The 20,108-nt window shown below is 39.5% G+C and overlaps 2 protein-coding genes across 2 annotated transcripts in view; both read left to right on the top strand.

Annotated features, from left to right (window-relative positions):
• Positions 1-2,989: 2,989 nt before the first annotated feature.
• On the top strand, positions 2,990-7,680 carry LOC135792191 (cadherin-related tumor suppressor-like). The gene is given in 3 exon segments (XM_065302804.1): positions 2,990-6,912; positions 6,914-7,162; positions 7,164-7,680. Coding segments are annotated over 3 exon segments (4,002 nt in total). The 5' UTR covers positions 2,990-3,676.
• Positions 7,681-7,712: 32 nt separating this feature from the next.
• LOC135792189 (cadherin-related tumor suppressor-like) overlaps positions 7,713-20,108 on the top strand; it is a 52,438-nt gene continuing 40,042 nt past the window's right edge. The window contains 1 exon segment of the mRNA XM_065302801.1: positions 7,713-7,866. Within this exon segment, the coding sequence (XP_065158873.1) occupies positions 7,713-7,866 (154 nt within the window).

Genomic DNA, 20,108 nt, shown 5'->3' with positions numbered 1-20,108 from the left:
ACAACAACACATAACAAACGCTTCGGTATGCGCATCACAATAATCACAAGCGCGTTATTAAAAACCCATCTGTTACATCGGGCTGGATGACAAGACGTGGATGGAGGTTGGTTATCGACCGCACATTTATTTTCCCAGGTGATTCAGGAGTTAATTAAACGTTTTATATGTTTTATCACGTTTAATTTACAGTTTTTGGTTGGAAATACTTCAAATCTAAACTAAACTCAATATTTTTTAAATTTTCAATGCAAATTGCAAGAAATATTTAAAAATGTTTCTCTGAATTTTAATTCTTATCATATATGAGTGAGTTTGGCCCCACATGAAGGTTAATGCATCCTGCAACAATTTTTTCATCTTCACCACACGAATCTCAGGATGTGACGAGCCAAGTCTTCGTGTAGAATCCGTTGCATCCCAAATGCGTATGGTTTTCATGCTTTCATAATGATTCTATAATGTTAAATTAATAACGATGGGGAATTTATATATTTCTCGACTTTAATAATAACAACCGCGCGAGTTTATGATGATCCACAATGTACTGCTTCAAGTTTCGGGCTTCGGATGGAACAAAAAAGCATACAAGATAGGAAAACGCCGAAATTTTGTAACGCTACGGCATTTTGAACGTTTGCAAGGATACAAGGATACGTGAGTTAATTACACTGATATAACTTGATAGAACAAAGTAAAAACGAATTACATTTTTATTAAACACTGCCGGAACGAAGTCGCGGGCAACAGCTAGTAATTAAATATTGTTTACCAATGGTGAAGAAATTGATACGATTTGACTCCTCCGGCTCGATTGCACACATTGCGCACCCCGCGTTTCCAGACAGAACAATTTGTCATTCGGATTCGATAAATAAGCACGTTGCATGTGCGCGCTAGGCGAGGTTTTATATAATTCGGTGTGCCGCATTAATAATGGATGATTACCGATGGGGTGCCGAGCGCATAGGTCCACGTCTCGCGCGCTCGGCGATAAAAATTCAAATTCGTAGGGCAGCGCAGCCCGCCGCGCCCGAACCCGAAGGAGCAGGTCGAAATCAGCGGGTATTCAACTGCTTTCCTCTATTCTACAGCCCGCCTGCTTTTTTTTTACACACACACACACACAGCGCGACTTCTTCACGTTCGTTTTTTTAATTTCTCGGCTTGGAAATTTCTCTTTTTTGAGACGCTCCCCACTTTGCGCTACAAATCGTTTCATATTTCAAATTTATTTACAAAAACATACAAAGCGCACCACGAAACACTCGCCTTTTTGGAAATCTGATCGTGATTATGACCGTGATCGTTAAAACAAGTTTCGTAAGTCCGAGAATTGAAAAGTCACCACAGATTCAAATATAAATTAAGTTGATTGTGAATTTATTACATGTTTTAAATTTTTGCATGCCGCAAGAAGGTTATAAATATTATATCAATCATTACAGCGATTTCCGCCGCCAAGTTTATTATCCAGCCATCATCGTGATGGCAAAAAGAATTAAAAGCGACGTGCCCGTCCATTATTTTGCTCCGGGATGATTGGAGGCTTATCTCGGGGAATAAATGCTAATCTAGCGCAGTGAAAAAGAAGGAAAAACGCTCTTCCAGCGCTCCGTGTGCGCGTGTATATGAATAAAACGGTGCGTGGACATTATTCATACGTATAAATGAGGCAATGACCAGTGAGTGATGTGCGCCCGGTCGATACGATGGTAGTAGTATATTTGAAGATTATTCCATCTTATTATATCATAAATCTTTACGCCTATGGCTGCCTGTGTCCTCTTCGGCGCTCACCACACGAAATTGGAAGCCTGAGCCCGGGCCCCGGTGGCCGCCGTTGCCGCGATTGTGATCAATTTTTTACCAACAGATTTGAAGAAATATAAAGTTGCTAATTATACGTTAAGCACATAACTTATAGCTTGTATGTGTATATTAAATTAAGCATAATTGTCGGCTGATAAATAATCCTATCGGATCCATTGTTGTTGGAGAACTCAACTTTTAGACGTATTTTTAATGAATTTTTATTAATCAAAGCTTGATTTGATTCCTGGCATGTTTAAAATAATAATTTCTTCTGTTTTGGTTTGGGGAAATGTGTTGAATCTACACAGACGCAACACGATATCTTATGGTTTTGGCGTATATGCCGATTTACATTCGCCAAATTTAAAAACTTATTACGCTGACGGTGGCGTTAATATTATTTGTGTTGTGTGTAATTGCAATTTCATAGCGATTATGTTTTTACGCGTCGACTCGCCGGTTCATCGGTCTGGGCCGGGCAAGAGTAGAGTGTATGTGAGAGTGCGAAACGATCCGACCGATCTGCTCTCGTTTCGTATTGAGTTAGGTCATGTTCGTATTGTGGGCGAATTTTTTCAAATTCGATTTATTACCAAAAACCATCAATTTTCAAAACTGGTATCAGTATTATTAAATTTACAAAAATTTCTGTGTATATAAATCATAATCTCTGAAAATGAGTGATTGTGTCAACGTAGGGGAAAGTTTGAAAATTTTTTCCGACTTTTCAAACTTCTCCCGGTCGAGGAATTAAAAACGAAGAAGATAAAAATACGTGGAATAGATTTACGATCGAGAGCTAGTCCATCTGACATCGTCATAAATATTGTTTATGTTTAGGCATCGCAGTGCGGTAAAAACGGCGCGGAACAGGTAGAAGGTAGAAAAGGCAGCAGATAGATAGGCCGCTAAGTCGTGTTAGGTATGCGCCGGTGCGAGCGGAGACTGATCGACTGAGCGCGGTGCGGCGGCGCGGTGAAGAGGTGACCGACGCGCGCCGTACACGCTTGGCAACGCCGAAGAGGTTGAAGAAGTCCAAAGAAGTCTGTGGTGCGCGCTCGCTCTCTTCGTCTGGCTTACACACATTGGCGCACTGCTGCTGCGATCAACTCCTCCCAGCCAGGTAAATATCTTGCTTGGGCATCGTGGCCCAGTAGTGAATCGCGCGCGGTACGAGCTAAGTCACCTCGAGAGTTCTCCGTGCGGCCGCGGACACTTTTGACTTAAGCTCTTAACCAACTTAGAAACACGACACGTTCCTGTGTGCAGTTTATGTGAATATAAACAACGAGTTGACATCCAATCGATACGTGCACATCCCAGTGTATGGCAATAAATCAAAGTGGGGTTGCAATCAAGTGTTAATGAATGTGCATCACACGTCGAAATTTTATCTAGGCGACATTCGAGGAAATTGATTTCGATTTGATTCGGACTTATTGACGAGCGGCGCACGGCAGCCAAACGACGAACAGGTAACACAAGTCGGCCGGGCAGCGAGGAAGAAGAAGAAGAAGAAGAAAAAGCAGCAGCAGCAGCAGCGGCGAGAGGAGCGAACTTGAGGCTCCTTGAAGCCAAGAGACGAGCACCACCACACCACCAGTGTATCAAGTGTTCGGCCATATTGCTGCATACCAGTTCGAGCGAGAGCGCGACATGACCTCAGCGCGCTGAACGCGACCGGACATCTCCAGAGGCTGGACGAGTTCACCTGGACGCTGCGCACCGAATGGAATGTTAGATCGCGCACACGTGGAGCGCAATAATGCAATAATGTCCGCAATTTGGTACCCGCAAGGTGTTCAAGGTGATACCAAGTCTGGATGATACCACCTTTACTCATCAAACAATTAGACTCATCATGAAGATGAACATTTTATTGTTCTGCAGCACCCTGCTGTTGGTTGGTGCGCAGGGACCTGGGCCTGGGCCTGGACCCGGCCGGAAAAGGTCCACGACGGAAGCCACTTATTCCAATCAGATGCAATCACGCGCAGTGGATACCAGAATCACTCTAGAAGTGCTCGAAGAGCAGCCTAGAGGAACTTCTGTAGGACGCATCCCAATTAAACCGGAATTCACCTACAGATTTAACGAAGCTCCCAAGGAGTTTACATTGGATCCTGAGACTGGGGAAATTAAAACCAACGTGGTGCTTGATAGAGAATCGTTGAAAACTGACAGATTTGACCTTGTGGTTTTATCAAGTCAACCAACTTATCCAATTGAGGTGCGGATTATTGTAGTGGATATCAATGACAATGCTCCAGAATTTCCGGAACCTGTGATTGCTGTTTCTTTTTCGGAGAGTGCAGCATCCGGAACCAGATTGTTATTGGATGCTGCAACCGATAAAGACTTGGGGACCAATGTAGTCTCGGATGATTACCGAATTATAGCTGGGAATAAAGACAACAAATTCAAATTGGTCGTGACTGCGAATCCAACAGGAGAGACATCTTATCTTCATTTGGAAACCACAGGAAAATTAGACCGGGAAAATCAGGGATTTTATATTTTAAACATTTCGGCAAAAGATGGTGGTATACCAGCAAAGCATGGATATCTACAAGTTAATGTCACTATTTTGGATGTCAATGATAATCCACCTATTTTTGACCATAGTGATTACATAGTATCCTTGAATGAAAGTGTACCACCAGGAACTGCAGTCCTGCATGTAATGGCGACTGATAATGACTTTGGAGACAACGCTAAAATCACTTATTATCTGGCGGATACAGAAAGACAATTTACAGTTGACCCGGAAACTGGATTCATCACTACAATGGAATTCCTTGATTGTCCACAACAGAGCTGCTCGCATACAAAATCAAATTCGAAGAATTGTCCCAAAAGTTGTATTTTTACTGTGTTTGCACGAGACCATGGTATGCCTCGCCAAGATGGCCGCACTTATGTGACAGTGAATCTTGTGGACGCAAACGATCACGATCCCGAGATTAAATTCAACTACTTTCAGCCGTCGGCGGAGTTTGCCACAGTGGATGAAAATACCAACAATGGTTCAGTGGTGGCTGCTGTAACTGTGGAGGATATGGATGAGGGACCAAATGGTGAGACTAAAGTGCGTATTGTGGCTGGTAATGAACTGAACCACTTTCGACTGGATTACTCCGCGAGTTTTGATATTGTGCGCGTAAACGGAGTACTCGACCGCGAGGAAATCAGTAAATATAATTTGACAGTTGTGGCCACGGATATGGGTACTCCACCGAGGACTGCCACAGCATTTCTCATCATTCATGTAAACGACGTCAACGATCACGAGCCAGTATTTGAAAAGTCTGAATATTCAGCAGTATTAAGTGAATTGTCTCCTTCGGGGACCTATGCGGCTGGTATAACAGCAACCGATGAAGATTCTGGTGTTAATTCACAAATTTACTACGCGTTTGTTTCTGGCAACGATAATGATTGGTTTGATATTAATTCCGAATCAGGATTAATAACCACGAAAAACTCTTTGGATCGAGAGGTTCAAGGCAGTGTTGAGTTGAATATCTCCGCAAGAGATGGAGGGCCTAATCCAAAGTGGGCTTACACACAATTAAAAGTCACGATTCTTGATGAAAATGATGAAGCACCTAAATTTTCACAAAACAATATAAACGTCTCCCTGTCTGAAAATACACCACCTAAGACCTTGGTAGCCATGTTGACTGCTGCTGATCATGATCAAGGAACAAATGGAAGTGTCACATACAGTTTACATCCTTTGGTGCAACAGAAATATCCGGATACATTCACTTTGGATGCTTTAACCGGACAACTCACAACCAAAACTAAGTTAGATCGTGAAAAGATTTCTTCTTATGATATCATAGTAATCGCAAAGGATCAAGGTGTACCCCCACAATCATCAACGGCAACTGTGCATCTCCAAGTGTTGGATGTGAACGATAATAACCCGGAGTTCTATCCGCAAAAGTATTTCATCACTGTGCCGGACTCTGTGGCGAGCGGAACAATTCTAACAAAAGTAACTGCTGTGGATGCTGATGAAGGAGAGAACGCAATGATCACCTATCGATTAGAAAGCGGTGGTGATGGTCTGTTCATCGTAGACGAATGGACCGGTGCTGTGACCATCAAGGGTAACCTTCGCAATTCTCAGAAACCCTTCTATCGGCTCAAAGTAAGCGCTAGGGATCACAGCGAACATGCCGCCAATGAAGATGCTATTGTTGAACTGATGAAAGAATCTTACGTTGAGGAAATACATTTTGACAGTTTCTCGGGATATGAGTTTCAAATCTTAGAGGATCATGCTCAGCATCCGAGTAAGATTGGTCGTGAAGTTGGCAAGGTTTCTGTGCGTGGTGCCGACAGTGTTAGTTACTATATTACATATGGTGATCCAAAACATAACTTTAAGATAGATGAATACACAGGCAGTATTACAACGGCTAATAAAATTGATCGTGAACAACAGATGATGTATACTTTAAGTGTTGTGGCACGTGTGGGTTTATCCTATGGGAAAACCACTGTGACGATATCAATCTTGGATTTGAATGATCAGAAACCTATATTTTTGCGTGATCGAGAAGATGTGAAATTATTCGAGAATGCCGCTGTTGGCCAGGATGTTTATCTCGCACGTGCAAGAGATTTGGATGCTGGGATCAACAGTAGAATAACCTATAACCTCAGCTACAACCCCTTTGATCAATTTAAAATCAACGAGGCTACTGGTGTTATTTATCTCAATAAACCTATTACTGCTGAACCTGGAACAGTTTTACATGTTGATGTTGTCGCTTCGGATGGAGGTGATCCTAGATTAAGCTCCAAACACATTGTCAACATCATCATAGAAGATGTTAATGACCATACTCCAATATTTGACCACACGTCTTATGAAACATCTTTATTGGATATTGATACTAATACTGGTTTGCTATATCTGCACAAATCTTTGGACTATGAAGATTTGAATGTGTATCATTTGAATATCACTGCATCAGATAATGGTAATCCGCGATTGTCCACCACAATCACACAGACAATATACGTTCTTGATGCTAATGATAATCCACCAAGTTTTCCGAATACTGCAATTGTGAGGCAGATCAGAAGGTATAAGGGTTCACACCCCAATAGTGACAGTTACAGCAGAAGATCCCGATTCGGGGATTAATGGAAAAGTCACCTATGCGATATCAAAACAAGAACCTCATACTTATCAAAGACATTTTGCTATTAATCCACAAACTGGAGTCATCCACACTTTACTACCAATTGACAGAGAACAGATTGATACTTTTAGGTTAACTGTGATTGCCACTGATGAAGCTATTCCAATAAACAAACGTCTATCAGCAGAAATTGGTTACGGTGATTGTGGAAGATGTGAATGACAATGCTCCTGTGTTTGTTTCAATGAATTCAGCAGTCCTGCCGAAAAGTGCTAGTTTTGAACGTCATTACACTGACAGTAACCACATCATGAATATTTTTGCCAGGGACTTAGATTCTAGCACCAATGGACTTGTCTCTTATGAATTAACCAGTGGGAATAGTGATATGTTTCACTTGCATCGCAGTACAGGAGCTTTAACCTTAAAGAAACCATTGGTGAATCCCGAAGCTAGGTATAAGTTATCCGTAAGGGCCACAGATGAAGCTGTGCAATCAGAAAGAAAGTCTACAGATGCTTATGTCACTATTATCACTGAAGGTGGTAACAATCGAGGTGGAAATTCAGCTGGGCCTGTTTTCGCCGAGGAGGGTTTCAGCGGTGCAGTGTGCAAGCAGGCAATCGGCACAATTATTTATACAGTGCGGGCGATAGTTACGGCGGGGGTGTCGCGGTTTTGCCAACTAATAGTGCCGCGATAGAATATTACGTGACCAACGTGACGAGTCGCGGCATGCAAGTTGACAGACTGTTCGACATCGATGCGCGACTTGGTGTGCTTTCCACCGCTGTTGAGCTTGACAGAGAGATAGGATTAGATTATGACCAGGTAGAGGTGTATGCCATTGTGGTTGCTTTGCGCGGATTCCGCAAGACCATAAAACTAGGTAAGGGTGATTGGTGTGTTGAAATGATTTCGTAATTATTTGCAATGTGATTTAAATAGTTAATTAATTAAGTCGCGTTTTAATCGTCGTGTGGTTTTTTAGGAGCGCATTGCGGCATTAAATTAGCAAGCATCTATCGTACGATAATCGTTAATTAAAATGGTAGCCCGAATTAATCAAGTTACAAAGAAAAATGTTTACGATTTATTTTGTACGCGGTGTGGCGTGTAGTTGCTGTCGAGAGATACATAATTAATTTACAAATTGGTGATTAATTAAAAAGGTTTTTAACTTTTGATTTTAGCATTTTGTTGTATAAACAACTATATATTTAGTATATTATAAAATTTCTACCACTTTCTATTCGTAAAAATGGTGACAATTCGTCGTTAATTTCTTATATCCAGCTTATTTGGAAATTAAAACAACTTAGCAATCGATTCTTCAAGCTGCTGTGCTGTAATTATCCTCGTTTTGTAGTTGTAATTGAACCATTAATTTTTACGAGTTGTTGTGAGGTCCGTAACGAACTAACCGAGCAGATAACGACCTTTTTTCGAAAACAACAACGATTCCTTATTTAGCAAAAAATAAAAGCAAAAAAATTAGTGAAAGTTTTTAGCGGAATCGGCGAATTTTAGCAAATAATTAATCCTCAGCTAATTTTAAATCTTTTTTATTATTTTTCCATGAAATTATTTGATTCAGCGTGAATTGTCTCCGTCTGGGCGCGTTCACAGCTTTGATATGGTCCGTTTGCAGGCCGACGAGAGTGAGCTTAATGCGCTTTCGTTGTTCAGTGCACATATCTCGCGATATTCTCCTATCGCCGTACTGATCTCACTCGAAGCGTCGCTTAAACCAACACTTGCAGTCTGCACCATTCAACAGAAATAGAGAATGCGAGATTCGCCGAGAATTCAGTCTTTTTTAATTCGCAAGCTGTAATTTAATTATTACCAGAAATTAGCAAGTTTTTACATTGAGAGAGAACTTCAAATATGAAGTAATCGAATATTAAAATTTATGGAGTTTAAATTGTGGCGTTTTGTTGATTAATTTTTGCAATTATCTCAATGAATAGATTCGAAAAAGCGATTACCAAATTGTGTCGGACACGACATAAAGCATTCGGCGCTACTGTACGCCAAAAAAAAGGTGTTAATTCCAACATGGAGCATGAAATATGAATCTGTCAAAGCTAAATTAATGCCAAATCTCAACGGATACGTTAAATTAAATTGTGAGCGGAAAAAAATAGAAAGTAATGCACTGCATTCGGAGTGCGTTGAAATTTAAATTTGGAGCTGGCAATTTATTGCATTAGGATTAAAACATCATGAATTATTCATCAGATTCGTACACTTTGGACCGCAGACAGAGTTTAGTGTAATTATTAATTCATTTCGATTTATCATCAAATATATAGAAAAAATATATAAATATAATTAGGACAACCATTATAATGTCAAATACAAACACTCATGTATAATTTAAACTTTAATCAAAGGATTAACTTTTTCATTAAAAGCATTTATTCTTATTTTATTTGTTATTTGAAAAGTTGTCTCGGATATTACGTTGTCATAACTCTAGAGAGTCAAATTTTTGATTGAACGAGCAAATTTTACTGTTGCGGTTAATAACTGACTAAACACGCCATAGGAAAATTTATTCCCTAGTGATTTATGTCGTTTTAGCAACGCGTTTGTTAGTTGTTTGCTGCCACCCTGATTAATGACTTAATAACTTGTCATCTAATTATAAAGCAGATTGCGTAACATTCGGCAATATAAATTAAAATATTAAACGGTCGTTTGTAACCTTGATATCCAAAAAATTCAAAATGGCCGAGCAGGAAAGTATTTGAAAAGCGCGCGCGCCCACGACGAGTTAATTTCGATGATTGCGCTTCGCATTGTTTGCTTTTTAATTTTCTGTCATGAGCATTATTTATTTATTTATTTCGCCTGTCCAAGCCCGTAGGCTTCCTACAAGGATAACCGGGAACGGCGCGCATCTGGCGTGTGCGCACAGCATTCTCAGAACAAAAATCACAATAATATTAATAACGATTTGGTTTTTACATGAATTATTCATTGCATTATAATGCCAATCTGTCGGTTGTATCTTTGATTAATTTTTCGACGTCAAATGATTTGCGTGGATCTGAAAATTTTTCTATTTATCCACGAAGGTTATGTTATATTAATCTAACCTCAATGTTTTGACAGCGATGACATAATTTCAATTCAACCATTTTGAAAATATGAATATTTTTGATAGTGGTTGAACTATTTCAATGTCTACGAGTTTTACATAGTTAACATATTGCTGCGGCAGTCTGGACGAGAACATACCTGCGATGTATCATATTACGTCTTCAGCGCAGAGGTGCGTCGCCTCTGTGTGTAGATGTGTATGTGTGTCGCGTACAAAATCGCAATACGACACCGGCATTCTTCGCCCGAGAGGGACAAAACAACATAATGTCGGCTTGCCCTGAACAATGCACTGCAAACTCAAAGTAGCGATGATAGTTAGGGACGCGCAACGTGTGCAACATGACGCGATTACAATTTTCCAACACTTTTTGAATATATGTACAAGAACGTGTATGTTTTTCAGTTTGCTAAGTGCACAATTAACAATGCAAACATAAAGAAATTGTTAATTTATATCATTAAAAAAGGATGTAAAATTTGTTATGAAATGCGGCTATAAATTGAGAATTGTTGCGCTCTGGCGCATTCACAGAGCTTGAATGAAGCGAAAAAATGCCGCGGGCACTGTCAACGTCGTAAAACGTTTGTTTTGCGCGCCAGAACTAATTTGCGTCGCTTTGTCCGGCAGCGCCGCGCTTGCGCGGTTATTTTTGATTAAATACAGAATCCAATTTAACATTTATTACTTTTCTAAATTAACTTCTGCATTCACCTCGTAGAAAAAGTTATATTTGATAGAAGACGGAATTAGACACACATGAAAATCAACTTCATGTGTACTTTCTTTTTGTGGTTATTTTAAGAAAAATTATAATAGGTGTTAAATATGATGCTTGTTAGGATCCGTCAACCTGTGTTGAAATTTGGTGGATTTTGTTTTTTAATTAAAGCCCCGCGCGCACAGGTGAAATTTACGAGTTTTCTCTTGGTCGGAAATGCGTTTCACGGAACTTCGGCGTCTGCAGTGAAATATTTTTCTCTTCGTTAAGGCCCAGTGCACGCTGGAAATACGAGGCGATGCGCGGCGTTGATAAGCGTCGGGCTATAATGATCACTATTTGCTGCCGCGTTTAGTGCGACCATGGGGACAAACATTTCGGGTCCTCGAAAGATAGACATCTTTTTATTCTCGTGAAATAGTGAACCCCAAAAGCTAAAACAAACAAAACATTTAAAAACGCGCGGAATTTATATGTAAACGTCAGAAATGTTGTTAAAGCGTCCATTTTGAATTTTGAATCAGTTTTAAAAACCCTAATAAGAAAATCTATTTGTTTATTGTATAACTAGCTTTAGCCCACGGCTTCGCTCGCGAATATCTAAAATAATGAAGTTGCTTCCGTACGCGTCTGTAGTCACAGAAGAAGTAACAATGAAGTAGAATGGCGGGAAGTTTAAAATGGCTGAAAGTATAGTCTATGGAAGTATAGTGTACAGTCTCCATAGTGTAGTCAATTGGATTTGATGTTGACGTAGCTGTCGGTAATACAGTGTGATAATACAGTGTGATGGTACTATAGTACTTAGGTTTGAGCTTCATTGCTGGAATGCTAGATGGCGTTAAAGTAGTCAAATAGCCAGATGCAGAGGTATTATTGGCTAAACAATTTCTTTATTTTATTTAAAAAATAATTTTTTTTATTAAATAAAAAGTAGCCTATAACCATTCGGGGACCACTAAGAATATGTGTACAAATTTTCATGATGATCGGTTAAGTAGTTTTTGCGTGAAAGTGTAACAAACATCAGGACTTTCGCATTTATAATATTAGTAGGGATGTATAATATTATAGCCTGAAAGCTTTGAGCTGAGATTTGTTCAAGTGACGTTCATAAATCTTGTTGAAAAATAAAGCCACACGTTGCGCACGTTTTACAAAAGCTTTCCGAGGCTTTAGAGAAATGATTTGACGTGTTCGCGGTGGTCGTGCAGTCGCCGTGACGTACGTTTATTATGTAAATAGTGCATAATCGTCGCCATTTGCTGCACCATGGCACCGAACGCGATTTCGTGCGATTGGATTGTGCGCGCGGTCGCAAAGTGGCCGCCTTATTCCGATTAGCATAATCCAATTTGAAGCAAACAAGGCGTACCTATTTGGTATTTTGCAATACCAAAATCTCTATGATTTTACTGAAAAATTTTGTTTGCATTTTTCTTCGCTTTGCAAACAACAAACACATTAATATAATTGCTGAAATTCTCTAATTACATGCGCCCCTCATAAAACTCCCTCCGTTAGTTTGCACTAACATTGCTATAAAAAAAGCACTTGTGGCAAGACAAACCAAGAACACTCGAACGTTTAATTTATTGTTGTAGCGGTATTGTTTTTATCGCTTTGTAATAAACTGCTGGGCAGATCCTCATTCTGCATATATTATTTTACAATATTGCCTTAGTTATTTCCATGTTTTATGTTTCATCTAAAATTTTATGCTTAAATACACACGCAGCAGCCATTTATATATTTCTAACTACAAACAGTTTGTTTTCATGATAAAAATAAAACAAAAACAAAAAAACCAAAACCGTTTATAGACTTTGTAGCTATATGAGATATTCTTCAGTCGAGTGTGAGTGTGGTGGTTGATAAGTGTCATTCAGCATTTTGTCGAAGTCGAATTGGCGTGCACTGCGGCGCTGACCACTTCGATTCGATTTCTCAATATCTCGCTAGACTCCTCTTGGTCTCGCGGACCGAAATGAGCACGAAATTAATTATTTACGATGAGACGGCATCTTTCGGCGTGCTTTGCATCTCGCGCAGCGCCAACAAAGTGATGCCAAATGAACAACGCATTCAAATATGTTGCTCGGACACTCACTCTCGGCTGCGGAGAATAAGACGAGCGCAGGCAGGCTACGAGCGGTGAATAAGAGAATATATACAAGAATGCCTCAAGGAAAAACGACCACTACGGCAGCAGCAACGTGCGCGCAGCTCGAGCCACACGGGTTTGTGTAATCTGCAATCACAAAAAGCAAATAATTACACTTTATTGTTGCGTTTTGTTGCTAGACGCATTTTTCGTTCGTGTGCCGCTGTGATTATTATCATTATTGCCGATGTTGTTGATATATTTTAGCTTTGCGCTGCTGTTTGCATGCAATTTTCACACCGGCGCAGAGATTAATTTTCATTTGCTTTAATTGTGTCAATTTTATATTGCAAATCTTTTTAAAAACATTTCAAACAAAATTTTAAAAGATTTCTACGTTTTTTATTATTGCGATGAAGGGAAAATACATTTAAATCGTCAAAACTGTCAAAAATCATCAATTTTTAAATATAGTGAGACCGAAACTTAAGAAACATCAACAACATCGATGATTTTTTCTGTGTGAGTCGAGTCGGCGGAACGAAAACGGAAAACGTTTTACAACAGGTAGTTTTGTAATTTCTTTCTCTATGCATACTCGTATCTACCTGTTTGCTTCTCAGCCCTGAAGGTGCAGGCGAAGTTGCACGGCCGATTTCTATCGCGCCCGGATAGGAATTTCTATTGAGTGCGCGCTCCCTTACCCTTCGCCAGCCTACCTGCCGTGTTAAGTGCGCCGCTCGCGCCGAAACAGAAAAAAAAGTCCACGCGAAGGGAAAAGAATTGAAAGATATTTCGTGCGCTCAATGGCTGCCGAAGCTGCTGCCCAAGGTGTCCAAGACGAAATGGCACTCTGGCACTCTCTGTTCACAACACACCACATCATATATGTGCTTCTATTCCTGTGGGGACGCGCTCATCTACCGAGTTGTGAATGCCTTTTGAAATCGTTTCGGTTCGCGTTGGACTCGTAGCTCTTTTGATGTCTGCTTCATTTATGTCACGCCATATTATATGAAACGCTTTTGATTATTTTTCGCACACTCACACACAAACATAGGTGTGTTAAATATGCAAAACATGTGTTTTTAACGTCAGATCAAAACGAATTTTATACAAACGCCGCAAGTTTTTGAAAAAATAATCAAAAAATTGTTGTGCTGATTTATGATGTGCGCTGTGTTCCAATTTCGGATGTAAAAATGTAAAATATGATCACGTTGACTGAGTGCATCATCACGAATCGAGAACTGCAAGAGCTAATGAAAAAGTACCAGCAACATGAACTACTAATAACGGTTTTTATTGTACCGATACACAAGTACGAGTAAGGTTTACGTTTCTTGCTCACTTGGGCCCGTAATGAAATATCGAAGTTCATTCTCGGCCACAGAACGAGCCAAAGCCACCTCTCTACTCTTCTCTCAACACGTAGGTACGTCTTCAGTACTTCCTCTCGACTCTCGACAACACACACAACAACTAAAGGCTGAAATTGTAGTGGAAAATGTTGAAAAACTATGCAGTCATCAAACTCTGCCGTCTGCCGGTGTTGTTGTTGTGACATGGAAAAACAAACAAAGTAATCTGCGACCTGCGTGATTGCGCACGATGTAAACTTCTATTGACAGAGATGATAATGATGTATTATTTGTTTGTTGGCGAACTCGAACTCTTGAGTTCAGCGAGTGTTGTGTATTGCATGTACAGCAGTCACGTCTCTGGAGTCGCTCGGCTTGATGATGATTGATAAATTGTAATCGCTTTGATGTTGGGATGCTGGAAAAACAGTTATGAATGATATATTCATGGGCCCGTACTAAAATGGCGAGTTGCAAGCGAAAGAATTTCGAGACATTGAATAAATCCTCGGAAAACAACTGGACGCGCGCATAAATGTCACATCCGATGGATAGCAAACATTAATTGTTATTGCTTTTTGGTAATTTACGCTCGGTTCTTATCGAAGCTCTATAAGTTTACAGTAAAGGAAAATAAATGAAAAAATAGTTGGGTAACAATATGGCGGTTTGTTACATTGCTGTGTATTAAGTTGCATACTTTAAGGAGTAAACAGTTATTAAAATAAACCAACCAATTTTTTATACGTGTAAAATGTCGTAATTAATGTAATTTGCGCGAGTTGCAATTAAAAAGTCATAAAACGACAGTGGAGCTCAATTGCAGGGCAATTACAATGAAAAATTAAGTTAACTGCAGCGCACATTAGCACATTATAGCGACTTTGTTTAGACATTATTATTATTGCATCGCGCATATTTGCGAAATACTTAACGCCTATCGTTTTTACCTAATTATTAACTATTGCTCGCACGACAAGTATAATAATATGGCGTTGTTGAAAAGACCACATATCTTACTTTCGAATTGCGTTTATTGCATATTTAAACGCATTTAGCGTGTGCGCATTTCGCAAATTCATGTCAGCGTTTTCATAAAATCGGCGCGCGACTGAAAAACAGACGTGCTAATCTTATTGATAGAATTGACTCTTACTACGAGTATGTCTAGAACAAGAGAGTAAAAACGAATTACATTTTTATTAAACACTGCCGGAACGAAGTCGCGGGCAACAGCTAGTTAATATATAAAAATAGTACCCACAGAGCTATTATGTTATAAATTACAGGAGAAAATATAAAATAAGTGTTCGAGCCCTTCACAAAATTGTATAATTAACTGCTGCCATGACCCCACATATCAACTGACGATTGGGTTACCTGAAACATCGAAACAAAAAATATCTGTCGAAATAAAATTAGGTACAGAATCAAATTAATGAATGCGTTCCTAACCTAATCGCGGCGTTTTTTTTTCAGTTTCCGTCCGCGGCTTAAATAGCGCGAATGAATGAAAAGCGGAGTGGCGTAAAGGAATGTTTTAACTATGTCTATTGTCTTCGCGAGAACTGCCCGCGGATTTTACTTTCTCACAGTCCCACGTGATGAGACACATACACACACGCGTCGCAATTTAAAGTGCGCCGCTGCTCGATATTTAAATGAGTAACTACTTCATTACTTACAGTCGGTCACGAAATTGTTCGTGTAATTAGTTAATATTAGTGAGGTAATTTATACTTCTTAACTAGATTAGCGTCGAGTTGGGTTATTATTCCTGCATTTAGTGGGCATTGTTTTGGGGCTAATTACCTTATTTTGTAACTGTTGAAATCTAGCATTACTTTATCGTCATATAAAAAAAAACAGAATCCTAAACAATAAGATTTTTTTTAACAAAATTTAAATTTGCGTATAAAAACTAATTTTAAACATTTAAAAATTATTTACACAACCCAAAAACCGCAGCAACTGATATTTAGTAGTGACCATATGTGGATTTTGTAAGGTGTTAATTTTTTTAACTTCAAAATTGCGAAGCGAAAAAAAAATTGAGTTTTTCATATTCCTGCCATTACTCGCTTGACAGACCACCATGACCGCGCACGCCTCGATATTATTGTTTTACTTTATGACTTCATTGGCACTTGCGGGAAGCCTTAAAATTTGAGCGCGAGTGCTATTAAAAACCGATCGGAAACTTTAGTGCACAACGCAGCGCATTATTGGAAGCAGATGAATTTGAGACAGCACGCCGCGATTTCGAGTGCTCTTAATCTGTCACTTGACGGCGTGGACTTCATTAAAAGTATTTCTCTTTAATCTGATTTCAAGCAGACTGCTTACGACGGATTACGCTTTTACCCAAGACGTCATGCTTTTTTTTATCGTATTACTATGCGTTTAAAGAAGACTTAACTTTGGTTTCGAATTTGAAACAAATCTGCAACTGAAATAATATTTCTTATTAAATTTAAGTAATAATTTGGCATTCATCATCAAGAAATAAACTGTAATTGAATAAAAATCGGTAATATCACCTCCCCAGGTAAATTTTACTTTACTGGAAGCATTCGACCTTGTCACTTACAGACTTTATGTCTCTCAGTGCTTGCTTTTGACGAAGGTTCTCGAAACGGTTGACAGTTCTTAATGCACGATTACGTTCTCTCCCATCGAACTAATTCGGGCATCGCCTGACCCGCACTTAGTCTGTGAATATTTCTCCTTCTGCACGGCAATAATCCGATAAATTCGACACGATTGTCAAAAAGTTGACATAAATATGCATAAGTAGTACTGAACTTAAAATCGAATCTAGTTCACGAAAATAATTTCCGTTACAACGTCAGTCATCCTTAAATTTTCTCAATTTTGGTTTTGCTTTTGCTTACTAGTCATCGCATTGTGCGTAGGTCGTTCAGTCTACAATATTCGGATATGAAGACGGGCACTGAGACTTCGTGCGCGCCGCGCTGTCGAGAATGTGTTAAACCTTTATTATTATGCGTACCTACTTCTTCAGTCGGCGGCGCATTCTGAGAAGCTCACCAGCGAGCTGAAGAACTCATGAAAACTCAAGACGCTTGCGTGCTTTCAAATGTTTAACAGATCCGTACTAAAAAATATAAATAAACAATTCTTTATTATTTTCACAAATCAAACACACAATAAAATCAATATTTTTGAGTTAAAAAATTTTAAAAAATTATTTTTAAATTTTTCCACATCAAATTAAACGCGAATGAAAATTTCTTGTATTCTCCGCAGTCCTCCGCTGAAGAATCGACCGCATGCTGTGGGCTATACACGTTCGCTTACCTTTCTACCTGTGCCCCGTACCTGTTTCATTCTTCGCTTGCGCGTTTCTTTTTTCGAAGCTTGCCATCGCCTCGGCCTTAACACCACGCACCGTCGCGTATTAATGTGTTTGCCTTGTTACTTTTATCATTCGTATCGAATATTATACTCATATCATCGTGTTCTTTCTCTCAATTAAAGCCATCCGCGCACACACTCGTGTCGAACACACGTTATTTATAATATTAATAGACGCCGGCATTTAGTTATTGATAATAATTATACGCACGGCGTAAAAAGTCAACTTTTCACCGTTGTGAAGTACGCGCGCACGGGGAAAATAGTATTATACGCGTTGTGAGCTTTTCTCTGTGGTGCATCGTGATTAATGCGGCCAGCGCGACGATCCATCACCATCTGCTTAAAAAAGCTTTATTAATTTTTAACGGAGCATTGAAGTATTGACAAATGATGTGTTCTCAAATTATTACACAATTATAATTTTAACGTCACGTTTGCGGCTTCCAGTTTATCTCGAATCTTTTCATCGTCGGGCGCAAAATATAAAGGAGAGAGTTTTATGCGAATTTTTAAATCTTGATTAATAAATTACATTTCAGATTATTTTCAGCCGTCTGGTTATAATTAGAATAGCGTTGTGACTATTTTCTTTCTTATTAGATTTTTTTTTAATTTTGAAAGATAATTTGAACAAAAATTGAATTTTAAAAATTAAATCCAAGATGTTTCCGTAGTTATAAATGAATTTTTGTACGGTGCCCTGAACACGAGTCACTTGTACCGCTACCCTTGTACGGTGCCCTGAACATGAGTCACTTCTACCGCTACCCTCGTACGGTGTCCTGAATCGAGTCAGGACGAGCGGTAGGCACCGCTACCCTTGTACGGTGCCCTGAATGGAAGTGGGAGTCACTTCTACCGCTACCTTACCTCAATTTTCGCAATAACAAATTAGAATTAGATAGATAAATCGAATTTTAATATTGCATTATTTTTAATAATTTAAATTGCGGGATTACTATCTGCACCATTCATAGATGGCACAAATATGAACTAAAAATATTAAAACGGATTTGTATTGTTTATTTCTATATTTATCAGCAAACGTGGGCATTCAACATAAGAATTGTGTTTGTTTTGAACGCAACTAACACTTTCTTATCACATTCACCGCGTGGAATGCAACGCATGAGATCCCCTCACGCCGCATGTTGGTGCATCTTAGTTTAGTTTTGATCGCAGGTAACGTACCAAAGCGATTCGCGCTCAAGGTTGCGTGATATCGAAGCAGGTTTTGCGCAGGTTTTGCGCATCTATTGCTTTCTTATCATAAACTGTCGCGTTGTTGCTTGCACAGTTTGCAGCCAGTTTTGTGCCGGTTTTTGGTTGATCCATACGTATTTTACGCGACTCGTATTGTTTGTCCGGACATCTTCTTTCCAATTCGCATTATATTCGATCGTCAAGTGTATCGCCGCCATGTTGATTTCATATTCATCATTAGGATGACCCACCGTGCTGGTGTAAGTAACTTTTATCTAATCCAGAGCAAATAGATAAAAACGCTCTCAGTGAAAATTAATTTATAAGTTAAAAATGTTGCACAACATTATTACCACAACCCAAGTATTCAAGTTTCCGTAGACGAAATCAATTTATAATTATTACAATTTATATTTCGAGATTTAAACTATTTAGAATCGAAATTATCGATCTTAACGAATGAACGCTGCGGCGTTACGAAATAAAATTCAGGTTTAGTTGTGCGCGCAGCACATAAGTATACATCGCAATGACAAACGGAAAGGTTAATCATAATTTACCATTTGAGCGTGATCGATGCAACAATGCAACATGAATCCTTAATATCCAACTCCGTAAGCCCCTCCGAGACGCCGAAGACGAAGTAAAGCGTGCTCCGGGGCAAGATATCGATAATGAATCCCGATGCTCGATCATGACGATCATCATGATGGTGCGCAAGATGAAAGATGAAACAAAGCTTGCCAGCGCGAGTAACGAGCCGACGGGACGCTGCGCGCGCATGCCGAACAAAGAGCAAATATAAATGGATTGATATAAACAAACATGCGCAACGTGCGCAACATTCGACAGAATTAATCATCAATCGTGCGGATGCCCGCCGCGATTCACCGGTTTTCAGGAACACGGCGCATGCGACGCGAAATGAAACAAGAACAAGACGCGCGCGCGTTCCACCAGCTCAAGAAGGTGGAGGACGACGCTGTGGAGCTGCGTTTACGCGCATCGGAGATAAATGAAGTTCATTTTTTCTGCTCGTGCGTGAGCAATGCGAGCATTTCGGCCGATTTGGCACGCCCGAGAGGATTACAAATTATGAAACGATTTATTACACTTCATTTGAATATTCAAATGGCATTGCGAAGGTTTTGTTTGTTTTTCTTCGTGTTCGGTGGGAAGGATACACTTGAATTGGCTGTCAAATGTCAAAATATTTCAATACTTACAACATAACCAAACATTTCACAAA

This window comes from Atheta coriaria, unplaced genomic scaffold (genome assembly GCF_025399875.1).
Source record: "Atheta coriaria isolate IRGN ID8LTWV9N9 unplaced genomic scaffold, Caltech_Dcor_3.1 hic_scaffold_5_pilon, whole genome shotgun sequence".
Taxonomy (NCBI): Eukaryota; Metazoa; Arthropoda; class Insecta; order Coleoptera; family Staphylinidae; genus Dalotia; species Dalotia coriaria.
The sequence above is the reverse complement of the archived record's forward strand: the minus strand, read 5'-3'. Positions and strand labels throughout refer to the sequence as shown.